Raw genomic sequence first — 17,636 nt, forward strand, 5'->3', positions numbered from 1 at the left:
AGTGCCTGGACTAGTCCCTGCAATTGTCTTGGCAAGATTTTAGAAGTGGATTGTCATTGCTTCTTTTCCTAAGGCTGAGAGACAAGGACGGGCCGAAGGTCACCCAGCTGGCTTTGCGTCTAAGGTGGGACTGAAATCCAGTCTCCTGGTTTATATCCTGATGCCTTAACTACTACTGCAACCTGGCTTTCTATGCATTATTGTAATGCATATAGTATATAGAGTCTGTCCCAGTGGGGTTTATGTTATATATGGAGAGGCCTTATCCATCTGTCAGTGAGAAGTATCTTCATAGAAAGGTAGATGGTCATAGATCCATCAGTAGTGGGAATCAGTGGATCTTCACATACATACATACATACATACATACGTGTGTGTGTATATATATATGTATTTGTGCTGATAAATAAATAAAGGGAGACTAGTATAGATCTATTTCAAGCTATTTAGCTCTCATCAGCTAGCCATCAGCTAGAAGGAGAGCCTTCTCGGTAGTAGCTCCGACCCTGTGGAACGATCTCCCCGTGGAGATCCGTACCCTCACCACCCTCCAGGCCTTCCGCACAGCCCTTAAGATCTGGCTATCCCGTGAGGCCTGGGGTTAGATTGTAATCCGTCCCCACCCGAATGAATGAATGTTGTGTTTTATTTTTAATTATGTATCGTTATATGTTTTACTGTTTGTGTTCCCCCCCTATGGATTGTAAGCCGCCCTGAGTCCCCCCAGGGAAAAGGGCGGCCTATAAATAAACATTCCTATTCCTATTCCTATTCCATACCCTTACTGGGATTAGAACCTGTGCTGTATTACATCTTAGGCAGATGTGTTAACCACTAAGCTACAAGGTTCTCCTCCTTATCAGCTGAGCCAGGGAAATAGGTATGTATTTAGTGTCACAACCCCTGGTATGCCCAAATATGGGAGGAAGTCTACTGCTTCCATTCTCTGTCTATCGGCTCGTCACAAGAGACCATCCAGACAGAAACCCAATTTTTTTATTGTTGCCTTTGTTACATTTGTGTTGTATTTGTGCTGATAAATAAATAAAGGGAGACTAGTATAGATCTATTTCAAGCTATTTAGCTCTCATCATATATATTTATGTGCACATGTTTGTATGTGTGTGTATGCATGGGGAACAGTAACTTCTTTATGAAGATATTATTTGGGGATTTTTTTATTTTAATATTTTCTTTATATTAGATACTTTAGGTATACAGTATGTACATATAGTCACAAATAAAAAAGACTATTTTTTGAATTGCTATTTACCCATAAAAGTAAGGTAGGGCCAAAAAAAAAAGATAGGAAAAAGGTAAGAAAAAAGTGTGTGCATGTTTTTGTGGATATGCATTTTAAGTATTTGTCTATCTTTCTTACACAGGAGTTGAAAAACTAATCCACCATCTACACAAACATAACATTCCTATAGCTGTTGCTACTAGTTCATCTCGAGTGACATTTGAAATGAAAACAAGCCGACACAAAGACTTCTTTGCTTTATTTCATCATATTGTCTTGGGAGATGACCCTGAAGTAAAGCATGGCAAGCCACAACCTGATGTGTTTTTAGTTTGTGCAGAGAGATTTGATCCTCCTCCATGTCCAGAAAAGGTAAACATAATCACAAAATACAATAACAATGAAAAATTCAAGCTGTTATATTTTGATCTTTATTTTTTTTAATTTTTTTAATGTGAGAGAGTTTGATATTTGATGGCCTTTAACATGTAATGATTTATAATGACTACTGATGGGCTTGCTCCAAAGCTGTTTGTTGTAAAGCAATACTTTAATTGGACTTGGAAAGGAAGTAACAAGATTAATAACTGATTGGGTTGGAGACCACCAGGAAATTCCAGGTGACTCCTCACACCAACTTTAAAAGCAAACTCTGCCTCATGCTTCTTCCAAGTCCACATTTGTTCAAGTTGGTTCTGTCATTAAGGAATGTGCAACAGCTTATTCATATTCAAAGGCAATTAAGACAAAAGTGCACCTGTCCTGTTTGTTATGAACTATCCTTTACACGTAGGGAGTCTCCACTGAGTAGGAAAAAGGGAGAAACTGCCAGGACTGCTCAGCAGTGGAAGATTTTTTAAAAAATGTATGGAGTCCTCAGAGAAAGGTCACTCACAAAACAATCATTTGGGAGGGGGAGGAATCACCCCATTCCTTTTAAGGAAATGTCCTTTTATTTGAGTTTATATTTTGTTTGAAAAAGGAAGTTTACACGGGCAGCTAGTAAGAGGAACAAAATAATAGCTCTCTGCCATTCCAGAAGCTGTGAAACTTGCTAAAAAGCAGTACATTATTAAATGACTGCAGAATTAGCCACTGTATTAAGCAGCTCATTACAGATAATTTTTTTTAAAAAACCCTTTCATGATAGCGTCTTTGCTGAATCATATATCTTTTGCAATATATAAGATTTTGCTTTTGTTATTGCTATTGAATATAATAATAGGATAGCTATGTTTAATTTACTTCAAAAAATCTTATCATAGAAGTTGAAATTGTCTGTTTAACTGCTTTATGCTTGTCATAACTGCATCTTTATAGCCTCAGAACAAAGAATGAATAGAACAAGAAATTCTTCCATTAATGTTATTACATTTATGCTGTAATGTGTTACTCTGAAGAGACATATGGGGAATAACCAAATATATTTTAAATATTGCAAAATCTTTAGTTTTACAGTGATTTTTTTGAAGGTTTTTATTGTTTTAATTGAACAAAAACACAAAAAAAGAATCCTTCATTACATCTTGTAGAAAGCGTGTTGATTGGTTACAAATACATTTCATGCGTTTCTTCCACAATCATTACTTATACTTCATTCATATTGAATTGTAGATTTTAAATAAAAAAATATTTATGTATTTTACTATCAATGTACCACAATTCTCATTTAACTACAATTATTTAAACGTGCTTTTATCTGAAATCATTTGTATTTAAAGACACAACCACCTACTGGCATTCATTTGAAAATTTCAATAAACCTCCAATAACATTACACCTTTATAACATATTCTGAAAAAAAAAATCAATTAATAAGATATCTAAGCATTTCCCCCCCTTTTTCCCCCAACCCACTATTTAAAGCTTGTATCCAATTTGCTTTTACCAATGCAACACATGTATATATCATTAAATATTATCCATTAACATTTCCTTGTTATTGTTGTAGTTAGCTAAAAGTTATTTACTCTTTATATCACATCTCCTCTCATCAGACCCAAAAGAAATTACACCTTTATAACAAGATCTAAACAAAAAATTATTAATAACATTTATACGTCTTTTCCCCAAGTCCCAATTTACAATTTAGATCGAAGTTACTTTTACTAGTTCATTATTGTTATCGTAGTTAATTATATGTTAACGAATAAACATTTAATAACAATCTAAAACAATCTACAAAATACTAAAATTCCTACTTATTAATCACCAAAAATTAACTTTTTATCATCAACTTTCATTATCAACCTGTATCTTTCCAGTGGCAAAACAGTCTTATCTCTCTTGCCAGTTGTGTCAATTCTCTTTTTAACACCTTTATAAAGTTTTTATAAACTTCTCTCTGCACTTTATTGCTTGAAAGATCTCTCAGATAATCTCGTTACCCTTGAATTGTTATTGAAATTAGCTTCTCTTTGGTTGTCAGACTTATTTCTGAAAAGGTTTCTCTTCTTAACTCCATCATTATCACCTTTTTTTCCTCTTGTATCTTGAAATCTGGGATAAAGCTCCAACTTGTCAAATTCACTTTTTCATCTTCCCTTCTTTCCACTTTCACCCATGTTTGCTCCATTAGTAAGTTCATCTATTGTCTTGTCTTTATCTTCTATATTTTCATTCTCTTCTTTAATTTTTGGGGCTCCAACCCCATCATCTTTTGCTGTGAGAAACAATAGTCTATCCAACTTCTTCTCAAATCTCCCAAATCCTTCCAATATATTTTGAATTCCAGCCAGGATATTCCAAAATTTTAAGGTTTCCTCATCTGCATATTGATTCATTTTTCCAAAAAAAGGAGGAGAGAAAAAGAAAAAAAGAATCTGATAGCCACTACCACTGTAGTCTTACAAGCCTCTTGTGTGTGTGTGTGTGTGTGTGTGTGTGTGTAAAGTTGACTTTAAGCACAAGTTCTTTTTGTACTCTTCAAAGAAGAAGGTTTCTATCTTTTTCTTTCCTTTTACTTCCCTTGCCAAGATATTTTCCCAAAGCACCTGAGAAAACAATTCGTGCCCTTGGCTCTTTATCAGATTTTGTAAGCAAGTTGCAAACCCTTCAGTTACAAAGTCAGTGAGATCAAAGAAGAAAGAACAAAAGATACATTGTTTCAAAAAAACCTCCAGATTCTGACTTCCAAGTGGCAGATTCCACTTTTTCATACTTGTCTCAAGCTTATGGAAAACAAAGGTCTTTAATTGTCTTTAATGGAATTTAATAACAAATAGTAGGAAGAATTGTTAAAATAAAAAAGGTTTTAGTTCAAGCCAAAAAATAAGGTGACAAAGAATAGAGGAAAAAAATCAATCTGTTCACTTTAAGAGGAGAAACAGAAACATTATGGTCACTTCAATCCACAAAATATTGTTACAAAGAAAAAAACAAAAACTTTCCAAGGCAGTCCAATAAAAATTAAATTCGCTGCTTTATTCTTATACTTAAAGGACTAATTTATCTTTTTAAAAAAGTTTCTTTGGGCAATCTTTCTCAGAATAGAAAAAAAAACCTCACCTGGACTCACTTTCACTTCCTTCCTTCCAGAGCTGTCTCCGACTTTGTCAGTCTAGGGCTGCCAGTTTGCCGCCGGCTTAAAGCACTTCCCTTGGGTCAATCAGGGACTTTGCGATGTCCCTGAGACCAGCAAGGCTTTGTCTTTCAGTTCACTGTCTCTGCGGGATGGTTTAGGTCCAACTGAACCTTCCAATGACAAAAGTGTCAACGGCGGTCTCAGACTGTCAAGACCGCACATTGTATTGTCGTGACATTGGCTCTTCCCCTCAGTTTTACAGTGATTTTTTATTTGGACATCAATGTTTTCTTTTTCTTTTTCTCTTACTGATAAATTATCATTAAGATAATTCAATACCAAAGGAGGCATTAATCTTATCATGTTTGTGTATCTATATATTCTCATGATTACATATAATTTAATTACTTATATAATTCAGTTGAGTTCAGTTCAGTTGAGTTTATTTATAGGCCGCCCTTTTCCCTGAGGGGACTCAGGGCGGCTAACAACTTGTATGGGAGGGGAAGACATACAATAACATAAAAAACACAATATATAATTAAAACCAAGCAACATTCATACAGCATTCGGGTGGGGGCGGACTATGGTCTTACCCCCAGGCCTGGCGGGATAGCCAGATCTTGAGGGCTGTGCGGAAGGTCTGAAGGGTGGTGAGGGTACGAATCTCCACGGGGAGATCGTTCCAGAGGGTCGGAGCTGCTACTGAAAAGGCTCTCCTCCGCGTAGTTGCCAGCCGGCACTGGCTGGCAGATGGCACTCGGAGGAGGCCTAATCTGTGAGATCTTATGGGTCGAGAGGAGGTGATTGGCAGGAGGCGGTCTCCCAAGTACGCAGATCCACTACCATGAAGGGCTTTGTAGGTAGTAAGAAGCACCTTGAAGCGCACACGGAGATCAACAGGTAGCCAGTGCAGCTCGCGGAGGATAGGTGTTATGTGGGCGAACCGAGGTGCACCCACAATCACTCGCGCGGCCGCATTCTGGACTAGCTGAAGCCGCCGGATGCTCTTCAAGGGCAGCCCCATGTAGAGCACATTGCAGTATTCCAGCCTAGAGGTCACGAGGGCGCGAGTGACTGTTGTGAGAGCCTCCCGGTTCAGGTAGGGTCGCAACTGGTGCACCAGGCGAACCTGGGCAAATGCCCCCCTGGTCACAGCCGACAGGTGGTAATCAAAGGTCAGCTGCGGATCCAGGAGGACTCCCAAGTTGCGAACCCTGTCTGAGGGGTGTAAAATTTGGCCCCCCAGCCTGAGCGATGGAACACCAACCAAATTTTTGGGAGGGAAACACAACAGCCACTCGGTCTTTTCTGGGTTGAGTACAAGCTTGTTAGCCCTCATCCAGTCCCTAACAGCTTCAAGTCCCTGGTTCATCACGTCCACCGCTTCATTGAGTTGGCACGGGGCGGACAGATACAGCTGCGTATCGTCCGCATATTGGTGGTATCTTATCCCGTGCCTCCGAATGATCTCGCCCAGCGGTTTCATGTAGATGTTAAATAGTACTGGGGACAGGACCGACCCCTGCGGCACCCCATATGTTAGGGGCCTCATGGTCGATCTCTGTCCCCCGACCAACACCGACTGCGACCTGTCCGAGAGGTAGGAGGAGAACCACTGCAAAACAGTGCCTCCCACCCCCACCTCCCGCAGTCGTCGCAGAAGGATACCATGGTCGATGGTATCGAAAGCCACCGAGAGGTCAAGGAGAACCAAGATGGAGGCGTGGCCTCCATCCCTGGCTCTCCAGAGATCATCGGTCAATGCGACCAAAGCGGTTTCTGTGCTGTAACCAGGTCTGAAGCCGGACTGGAAGGGGTCCAGGTAGTCGGCTTCCTCCAAGGACCGCTGGAGCTGGTAGGCCACCACCTTCTCAACAACCTTCCCAATAAAGGGGAGGTTGGAGACTGGACGATAGTTGTTAAGTACGGCTGGATCCAAAGATGGTTTCTTCAGGAGGGGTCTCACCACCGCCGTTTTAAGTGCAGTGGGGAAGTGCCCCTCCCGAAGCGAGGCGGTAATAACCGCTTGGATCCAGCCCCGTGTCACCTCCCTGCTGTTAGCAACCAGCCAGGAGGGACACGGGTCCAGTACACAGGTGGAGGCACTCACAGCCCTCATGGCCTTGTCCACGTCCCCGGGGGTAACATCCTGAAACTCAACCCAGCGATGGTCTACCAAATCGTCCTCTCGTGTCTCGGCTGGCTCTGCAAAGGTGGAGTCCAAATCCGACCGAAACCGAGCAACTTTGTCCGCCAAGAACTGGGCATAGTCTTCAGCCCTAACCTGCAAGGGGTCCCCCGTATCCCTCTTATTTAAGAGGGAACGGGTTATCCTAAACAGGGCGGCTGGACGGGACTCGGCGGACGCAACCAAGGTGGCAATATAAGATCTCTTTGCTGCCCTAAGTGCCCTGATGTAATCCTTGGTGCAGGTTGTTAAGAGTGCTCGGTTCGATTCGGATTTATCGGACCTCCACTGGTGCTCTAGGCGTCTCCTCCGGCGCTTCCTCTCCCGGAGCTCCTCGGTGAACCAAGGAGGCCTCCGGGATCCGCCGCCTCGGAGGGGCCGTAGTGGCGCAATCCGGTCGAGGGTCTCCGATGCTGCCGAATGCCAGGCAGCAACCAGAGTCTCTACCGGACTGTGGGCGAGAGTATCAGGAATAACCCCAAGCTCCGTCTGGAACCTCAAAGGGTCCATAAGTTGCCTGGGGCAGAACCACTTGGTCGGTTCCTCCTCCCTACAGTGGGGGTTTGGTCTTCAGAAGTCAAGCCTCAGTAGGCAGTGGTCTGACCACGACAGGGGTATGATCTCATTACCCCTCAGACCAAGATCACAAATCCACTGCTCCGAAAGAAATACGAGGTCGAGCGTGTGACCCGCAGAGTGAGTTGGGCCCCGAATTATCTGGGTCAAGCCCATGGCTGTCATGGAAGCCATGAACTCCTGCGCCCCATCAGAGTGTTCACCGAGCATAGGCAAATTGAAATCCCCCAGGACCATAAGCCTGGGGAACTCAATTGCCAGCTCGGCTACCGACTCGAGGAGCGAGGGGAGGGCTGCTGCAACGCTGTTGGGAGGCAGGTACGTTAGCAGCAGGCCCACTTGACCCTTGAGGTCCAGCTTCACCAGTAGGGACTCACACCCGACAAGCTCCGGAGCAGGGATCCTACGAGGTACTAAAGACTCCCGAATAACAATAGCCACACCCCCACCCCTTCCCTGAGCTCTCGGCTGATGAAGCACCTGAAATCCTTCTGGGCACATCTCTACGAGGGGGACTCCTCCCTCCGGGCCCAGCCAGGTTTCAGTAATACATGCCAGGTCTGCCCCCTCGTATAAAATTAAGTCCCGGACGAGGGGAGCCTTGTGAACAACAGACCTGGCATTTAGCGACAACAGCCGGAGACCAGGGTCCTGACTACTCGCGCCATCTGGCCTCGGAGTGGGACTCATAGGGCCGGAAGGAGGGATCTCTGTGACGTAGCGAACCCTCCTTCCCCGGTAATGGCCAGCCCTAAAGTCCCCGCCATATCTGCCCCTCCCCGTTACGACCGTAATGCTCCGGCCCACTCCCGTGTCCGTGGTCCCCCCAACCACACAGGCTCCCCTTATATTATATAATAATATAAGGGGAGCCTGCAAGGTAGCTTTAAAATATTAAATTAATATAATCATATGAATGCATTAAATATATATTAATTACTCTGCCATCAAAGAAGAAATCAATTTCAAGAATCTTATTAGAAAAAAGCTTTCAAAGGAAATAAAGAGAATAGAGGATAAATTTAGCAGTGAAATTATGTAACTATTAGTGATTATATTTGCAATTAAGTAGTATTTTTTTTCTTGTGCCTTTTTCCTAGCAGGAATCGAAAGATATGGTAGTTTATTTACTCATAGATTTGTTACAAATATGGGTTTCTTTAAATATCTGTCTAACTTGAAATAGCTTTAATATTGTATTGCTTAGAAAAAAATAGATATTCTTTTCTTACCTGTAATTTTTAGATTGCACATACATATTTGTTTGTTTTATCAGCAGCAGTGGTCAGCTGAAAAGTCACTGTTGGAAATTGGCAAGGAGCTATCATCCTTTGTTTACAATTGTCTCATTTAAAAAAAATCAAGTGTTTTCTATCTAATTTCTCCAAGATAATGAATATTATTACTCTGATCATCAAGGATTAGAAAGTATAATTTTTAAAAGAACCAAGATTGAGTTTGCCATCTAACTGTTGACAGATCAATACCTTTGATCTGTCAACAGTCATAAATTCATGATAAATTTTCAAACACAAAAATCACCTCGAATGAATAAAGATTGTTACTGAGACAAGAATATACTTGCTTTTGTGTTCTCACAAAGACCTACTCCTTGTAGTGTTACTTAAAAGAACTTGTATTATTTAGAAGAATGTTCAAATCAGATGCAAATGTTAAGCTCTACTTTATGTGTTCTCTTATTGTAAGCTGATATCTGGATAGTGTAATTTCTTAATTTTAACTTTAATTTTCTTAATTATTGACAACAGTGAGAAAACTTCCCAAAGCCATTAGAATGGAATTTTATATGTATTCATTATATGTTTGCTATTGTTGAATATGCATTTTATTTTTGTATAAGGAAACATTGTAAGAGTAAAGAATCTATTTGTTCTTTGGTAGAATTGTTAAAACATAATGTGCAAGGAGCATTTGAGACACCATAAAAAATCAGTTCAACTATTTTTATTTTGAGCAACTTATTGGTAAATTATTCTAAAACTTAAAAATGCTATTTATAAAATACATTAAATGATTTTTAAAATTAATATCTAAAAATAGAAACAACTGGTAAGAAAGATTTGCTATATCCTGAAAACTGCTAGGTGGTTGATAAGATGATGATTGATTTAAATATGATAATAGATTAAAAATCTATTTTTTAAAAACAGTGTTGGAAAGGACCACAGAGGTCTTCTAGTACAACCCACTGCTTAAGCAGGAGCCCTATACCTTTCCAGTTTCTTTGTAAAAGCCTCCAGTGATGGAGCCCCCACAAAATGATAATAGATTAAAAAATTATTGACAAGAGGGAGAAGCTAAAGAAGGGGAATACAATTAATAAAATGTATAAGGAGAGATTGCAAGAGTATCTTTGGAAGAATTAGGGTTTATATTCTGGAAAATTGTAAGCATTTGTGCATTCAGTAGTGTGAAATGTTGATGGTACCTAAATTGTTTGCTAATTAAGTTACTGGGGAGGGTCCACAAGAGTACAAGTAGGGTACATGAGGTCAAGATATGATTTGGGTGACCAGACATCACGCTTTTGGCAGGACAATACCGCTTTCCAATAATTTGTCCCGTGTCCCGCTGCATTTTAAAAAACTCCCGATTTTTGGCAAGTAAATTTTGGCAAGTAAAAGCTAATTGCAAACGGAGACAAACGAAAGCCGGCAAGCATTCACTGATAGGGCAAACTGTTTGCCCTATCAGTCAACGCTTGCCGGCTTTCCATTGGACTTGGAGGCATCACCGCATAGCCTGGCGTCCATCGCGCATTGATGACGTTTTGCGCGTGCTCCGTACTCCAAGTTGACTAGCGTGGTGTCTCCCCCCCTTTCAGCCTTGGTGCTCCTGTGGAAAAGTGGTGGACGTGGGGAAGGAGTGGAGGGGGTGCCCGAAATGGCTGCTTCCCTCCTCGGCTGGGGAGCAGCAATAGGTACCGCCACCCCCCTGGGGACAGCAGCAGGAGGCAAGTCAATGCGGCAGCCTCCTCAGTGGGGAGCAGCACCGCGGCGGGAGGAGTGAGCGAGCCACTGACTGACCCCGCGCGTGCTGTCGCCAACTCCAGCTCAGCGGGCGAAGGGGCGAACTGGGAAGCTGACGCACCCCCCTCCTCTCTGTCCCCCCTTCGCAACCCCGGATGCCTGCTGCCACCAGGCCTGAAGCATGGGAGCGCTCACCAGTCGGCAGAACACCGGAGTGGAAGAGGTGGATGTCCCGTCCAATTCCCTCTACAGATACCCCCCGAAATCTGGTAAGGTGGAGCGAGCAGGGGGTGGGGAGAATAGGTTTGCTCCGCTCCCCTCATCCCAACCCCCAGATCTCCTCCAGCCACCTGCAGGGCTGCCCGGGTTTGAATGCCGGCGAGCTGGGCCATCCCCGTGGGCACGATGGCCTCAGAGACCCCCCCAGGATCCGCTGCCTTCGCTGCGCCACCTGGGCAACCCTGCGCCGCTCTCCCTGCGCCCCGATCGGAAGGCAGGAATCCTCCCTGGCAGCCTTTGCAAACAGCCTTCCCCGCGGGCTCCCTCAGGAGGTGCCACCAGGCTGGCTGCAGGTGCTCCGCTCCCCACATCCCCACCCCTGGATCCCCTCCAGCCGCGGGTGGGCGGGCACGCCGCTTCCGGCCAGAAGTGCGGCAGTTGCAATCCAGCTTGCGGAGCCCCTTGGGAGCCACCTGCGGGGCTGCCCGGGTCTGAATGCCGGCGAGCTGGGCCGTCCCCATGGGCACGATGGCCTCAGAGGCCCCCCAGGATCCGCTGCCTTCGCTGCATCACCTGGGCGACCCTGCACCGCTCTCCCCACACCCCGATCAGAAGGCAAAAATCCTCCCTGGCGGCCTTTGCGAACAGCCTTCCCTGCGGGCTCCTTCAGGAGGTGCCACCAGGCCAGCTGCAGGTGCTCCGCTCCCCGCATCCCCACCCCCGGATCCCCTCCAGCCACGGGTGGGCAGGCGCGCCGCTTCCCGGCCAGAAGTGCAGCGGTTGCAGCCCAGCTTGCGGAGCCCCTCAGGAGCCACCTGCGGGGCTGCCCGGGTCTGAATGCCGGCGAGCTGGGCCGTCCCCGTGGGCACGATGGCCTCAGAGGCCCCCCAGGATCCGCTACCTTCGCTGCGCTGCCTGGGCGACCTTGCGCCGCTCTCCCCGCGCCCCGATCGGAAGGCATCCTCCCTGGCGGCTTTTGCGAACCGCCTTCCCCACGGGCTTTGCGGAGGGATTTCTCCACGTTTTGCGGGAATCCAGCTCTGTCGCTCGGTTTTATGCAGCTCCGCCACTTTCCAGGGCTGTGGACTGCAAGTCCTAGTGTCAGCACCTCTCCATTAGATAATTAGGAAATTGGTCCAAAAGCGCCTCTTGAGACCACCCTCTCATATAAGCAGCGAGTTGTTGAAACTCCTGAATATATTGAGACACCGGTCTATCCCCCTGTCTCAGGGTCATAAATTTCAACTTTCCCCGTTTCTCAGTCAGGGGGTCATCAAATCTTCTCTTAAACGCAGTCATAAAAGCGTCAAAATCCCTCAGGAGGGGGGAATTGCTTTGGTGTAGACTTAAGCACCATTCGGCTGCCTCTTCTTCCAAAGCAAGCAACACCATTCGTACTTTTATGTCATCCAATTCTAATTCGGGGCCATAAACTTCCATAAAGTTATAAGCTTGCATAATGAAGAGGCCCAGTTTTTTCGGATTCCCGTCATATTTCACAGTTAAGGGAGGGATTTTTGCCATTCTGTGTCTTCTAGGGGGCCCCCCAGGTCTGGCAACTGCCCTGGCTGGGTGGGGAGAAGCAGTTTCTGGGTTAGTTTGCTCCCATCCCCCCACGGCCTCTTCACCCTCCCTGAATTTTTGCATAGAGTACCTTTGTTCAAAGTCCTCCGTTTGATCTCTTTCTCGGGGTCTTCGTTCGGGCAAGATTTGTCCCATCTCAAGTGGCTTCGCCTGTTGTTTTCTCCTGGTAACTCCAGCATCCCAACTTGCGCTGTCCTCCTTTTGTCCCACAGTCAAGGACCATCGGGGGGGAATCACAGGGCCCGCTATTTCCAACTCAGCCATTCTCTCAGGTAATGATGGGTCAGCGGTTTCCTTTTCAATTTCTTCATCGCTTGCTTGCAAAGACATCGTCCTCGTTTCTTCTTGAAAGTACACCCCCCACGGAAGGTTGAAATCTCCTGGTGGAGTGTGAGTGAGATTTCGCTTACTGTCAGCACCTCTCCATTAGACAATTAGGAAAGAAAGACCACGAGACTCCATGTGCGGAAATCAAGTGTACTTTTACTAATTATAAATGATTAAAGGCATAGCGAAGCGAAATCTGAATATTTAGGCGCGAAAGCGATTGATATATAGAATAGCCCATTCCCCTCCCCTTGGCATCACAGTTACAGTCCAATCATAATTCTCTCAAGTGTCAGGTGCGAGATAACTTCAAAAGGCATCACGAAGATGGAATGTCGGTGCCGTTAGTCCTGGCGGGAATCTCCCACGCATGCGTAGTCCGACCAGCAGCTGAACTCCAGAATCTTCCTCCAGCACAATGAGTAACCCCTTCCAAATACCATGCCCTCCCTTCCCGTTTCATGGCAGCCGAAGCAACAGCAAAGCAGAGGCTGACACCTAGGATCCTGGATCCTGCTGGCTGGGAATTCCGGGAGTTGAAGTCTGGTAAACTCTGAGGCGGCTTCCTTCCCACGAGCCCCGGACCCCCAATATCCTCAGCCTCCCCTCCCCGGCGCTTCCCCCTTGACCGGTGCACGAGGGTCCGAGAGGATTCAAAGGTTTGAGAGTTTTGGCTCTCCAGTTTGTCGCCTCTTTGGTGGAGTTTCACATTCCTTCCTTTCCTTGGATCCCTCCGACTGCTCCGGTCCCTGTCATCGGTCCCATCATCCTCCCTCCCGGCGTTTTAAGGCATGGCTTCTCAAAAGCACGGTGGAGGAGGAGGAGGCGGCGGCAGAGGGAACGAGGTGCCCAGCTTAGGTGCTCCGAGCGGAGGGGGAGGAAGCACCGCTGCTGCCATGGGCGGGAGCTTTGGCGGCTTCACCGCAGTGCCAGGCGGCAAAATTTTTAATCAAGAACACACACACCCCCGCCAATGGTGTCCCGCTTTACCAATTTTAAAATCTGGTCACTTTAGATATGATGTTGGGGAGAGTGTGAAGAGATGTGTGAGAGGCCACTATGCAGGTTGGGGGATATGCCTGAGGCTGTGCAAGTGGCACACACGGGTTGGAGAGGGTCTATGTGGGTGCAGCCCAAGTCAGGGACACTTGTCTTTTTGGAAAAGCTGGCAGAGAAGGATGCAACCACATGATTACAATTGCAGGGTGCTTGCAACTGGTCATAAGTGGGGACAAATTACTAAGCACTGAATTTCAGTCATGCTGGAATTCTTAAGAGCCAATCGTAACCACATTTCTTCAATGTCATCATAACTCATAACAGTCACTGACCATATGGTCATAGATTGAGGGCTACCTGCCTGAGGTAAAATTGCTTCTTATTTTAACAAACTAATCAATCTCAAACTGAAGAATTTCAATGAATAAAGTATAAAACTTGCATAGCTGACAAAACAGTGCTTTCTTTCTTTTTTTGCCCTTGTAGAACAAGATCACACTTGCAGAAATTTTGCCAGACTTGCAGTGCAAAATTTACATTATTCTAATTGGCAAAATCTCTAAAATACTACAGTTCTCAAATACCTAGCTGGCATATATATCATACAGATGTCCAAATGCTAACCTTACATTGACACTATACATTTCTTGCAGGTCAGATTATGTTACAAACTGTAAAAATGAAAACCGCCAACCTTTCAGAAACTGACATTGCCTGCTCTAAAGGATTTGTTATGTCACTTGTGCACATCTATATTGGAAGGACATGTAACACATTTTAAGGGCAGCAGAAAACCACATCATAGGCTTTACAAGGGCAGAAAATTGTTGCACAGTACTATGACGTTTGCTTGCTACTGTTTCAGTTACTGAAAATATTTGTTAAGCCATTAATATATTAATATAGGCACTGCTAATATAAATCTTATTATTCATTTCCACAAAGAACTCAGCAAGTTTCAAACAAGGTTACATAAAAAATAAGAAAATGTTTCCTGAATCAGAACAGAACATTATAGGTACATCAAAGATATGTAGAAAAATGAATGTTTTTGCAGAAGAAAATGTGAATGTATAATTATAGAAAATGCTATTTTAATTGATCTAGGACAACATAAATTTTAATCTTAATCATCATTACATATATTCTGTATTAAGTTGTAGAAAAAAAATCCCATTTGGATTTAAAAGCCAATAGAGGTAATAACTCTGGTCACAGGCCATACACTATATACAGATATTTTTTTAAAATTAGAGTACACCATTGCATGTAAATTAGACAATGAGTCTACCTCAGCTCATTCCTTCAGAGATGAACACTTCATTAACAAAAGACAGTTCAATCCAGCTGAGGATTCTTTAGCTACATGAGAGTTGATTTTTCACAGTGCCCTAAATTGCTGTAATATATCTGGGAAAGCAGGGAAATGGAGAGGGTGAGAGAAGCAGGAGTACATGAAGATAACTTCTTCTTTTTCATCTTCATATATACAAGAGCATCCCTTGAAACACATAAATGGGCACAAGATAATGCATTTAAGCTAGAACAGAAGCAGAACAAAGATCTTGTAATGTAAGACCAGCTGCAAGTGAAGATATGAAAGTTCTTAAGGAGTCCATGAAAATAATTAATGAAAGTTTAATCATATATTATGACTAAGTTGTACTATTTTTGGATACTTACATGAAATGGAGTTTCTATAAGAGGAAACGCTTGTGAGCAGAAATGTCTCAAATGCAAAAAAAATGTACTTACATATGTTTTATATGGCATATTACTTAAAGGTACAAAATTATATGCAATAAATATGCATTGAACTGCTGTTGAAATCAATGGAAAACAAAGCTTAAATGGAAAAATAATCTAAATAAAATAAAGGTAGTATTAAATTATTGTGGGTTTTCAAGCAACAATAAAATATTTTTATACATATCCTGAAAACCATGAACTTGTTTACATCATACAGATAAGAATGTGCTTCATCTAAAATTAAAGTTTCAGTGCTGATCTGTTTTGATTCTTATCAGCATAGAAGTGTGACAAATAAATAAACAAAATACAAATATCATGTTAGTTAAGTTGTTACCACCAAGTGCCATATTGGTGCTGTTTTGTATTGTCTGTGCTATTTGGGGAAAAAGGATTTTTTTTAAAAAAAAAATGTTTTTTTTTTATCTAGCTGTATTTACAATGCCCAATGGATTACAATTAAATGAATTATTCCACTGTAATGGTGGGGAAAGGATATCTTCAAGCATTTTTTAAAAGTTGACCTCATTTTTTACCTATAATGAAGAACTCAGCAAAATTTATGGTTTGAGGTGGTACTTTTAAAATTGATTCATCTAATTTGAAAGCAAAATTTTACAGTGGTGTTTTTGCTTCCACACCGAGAAAAAAAAACATTTTTGTTTACCTCTACAGTTTCTTCTTTCACATCTGATAATTTTAAGAAACAATTTTATTTGTTGACCATTTGCCACAATATAAAGACACATTTTACACATATAAGAACCTATGCTAGTTCTTCAGATTACTCTAAAATCTAATCAAAGTTAGTCATAATTTGAATTAGTCCATTAAAATAAATGTGATTGTCTATATAATAATTATGAGAGTCAATGATGTGGTTAATCCATTAAGTTAAGTAGGAGGCAATAGCAAACCACATGAAAACTGTAGAGATTTGTTCAGGCAGTCACTTGGATTTAACACTAGTTTCAAGCCACACACAGACACACGCTATGTACAAACCAATATTTCATTAAATAATTAAAGGAAGGGCAGCAGTACCTTTTATGTGATTTTATTATTTGATAGTGTTTACTGTATCAACAAGGGACCGTTTTCTAGAAAGTAAAACATAAGTAGATTGATAGCTTCTCATTGCTGGAAAAAAATAAACATGAAAGTGTCAAACACATATTTTTTGTGCTACAAAATTATTTTAAGTAATTTGAATTCTGCAAATATTTTATATGATGATATATAATATGCATATTTAGCAGTAGCTTCAGCTGCAGTGATAATATTGCATCAAAGCATGTGGGAAATATATTTTGGTTATTGGAAGTTATAATTGCTGAAGAAAGGATTACTGTGACGTATTAAGTGCCCTTTTCTTTTTAATTTGTTGCTATTTCTTCGTGTGAAATTAAATGCAATTTTGGGTTTATGGAGCAATGTAAAATATAGTAAGAAATGTCGAAAATAACACTGCACAATATTTTTCCAGCCATAACTGCACTTAGCCTTTGTGTAAAATGCCATGGGCTTCATTCCCAAAGTGAAGCCATTACAAATAGTGATGAAATTTAATTAAGAAATGGTAGAATTGTTCTTATTTGTATCATTAATAATATTTCCCTTTTGTAATTAATTCTTAATTTTGAGAAGATGCTATCAGCTGGGACCATGGGATTTACAGATTGTAGCTAACCCGTACAGTCTTAATCTAAATATTTTAGACCTGTCTGAAATAATTCCGTTCAATGATTCTTATTCTAATACATTTTAAAACAGAACCATCTCCTCTTCCTCCTGCTGTTGTTGCTGTTCCTGCTACTTCTTCTTGGTATATAATGCTCTTTGATCATTCAAAGGGAAAAAATCTCCCCTTTTGCATGTATTTTGGAAATATTTGAAGGGACTGTCTTTATAGCTTTCACATATCTGGAAAGCAAGGCCTGCTATATTGCACATATCAGTATTTACAAGGAAATTTCATAAGGAGACTAAAGCTATCTTAATTGAGATTAGCTATTATGACAATCTTGCAGTCTGATTCTGCTGTACCCCTCTTCATTTTTATACTCCAGTGAGTCATGGAAATGTCTGTTTGAGCTGCTTCTGAATGTAACCTAGACATTCTAGTCTTAAAAATGTTTTAGTCCTTTTCCCCTGGCTTCTGCATATCCCCATCAAGATTATTACTGTCTTCTATTTACTATCTAATGAGACAGCTGTTATATCCTAATGTCTTAG

The 17,636-nt window shown here is 42.4% G+C and overlaps 1 protein-coding gene across 1 annotated transcript in view; it reads left to right on the forward strand.

Moving 5' to 3' along the window:
* PUDP (pseudouridine 5'-phosphatase) overlaps positions 1–17,636 on the forward strand; it is a 67,984-nt gene that overhangs the window by 21,736 nt on the left and 28,612 nt on the right. Inside the window, exon 3 of the mRNA XM_032226903.1 lies at positions 1,386–1,615. Within this exon, the coding sequence (XP_032082794.1) occupies positions 1,386–1,615 (230 nt within the window). The remainder of the gene's footprint in view (positions 1–1,385; positions 1,616–17,636) is intronic.

Source organism: Thamnophis elegans, chromosome 11, assembly GCF_009769535.1.
Source record: "Thamnophis elegans isolate rThaEle1 chromosome 11, rThaEle1.pri, whole genome shotgun sequence".
In the NCBI taxonomy this organism is placed as follows: Eukaryota; Metazoa; Chordata; class Lepidosauria; order Squamata; family Colubridae; genus Thamnophis; species Thamnophis elegans.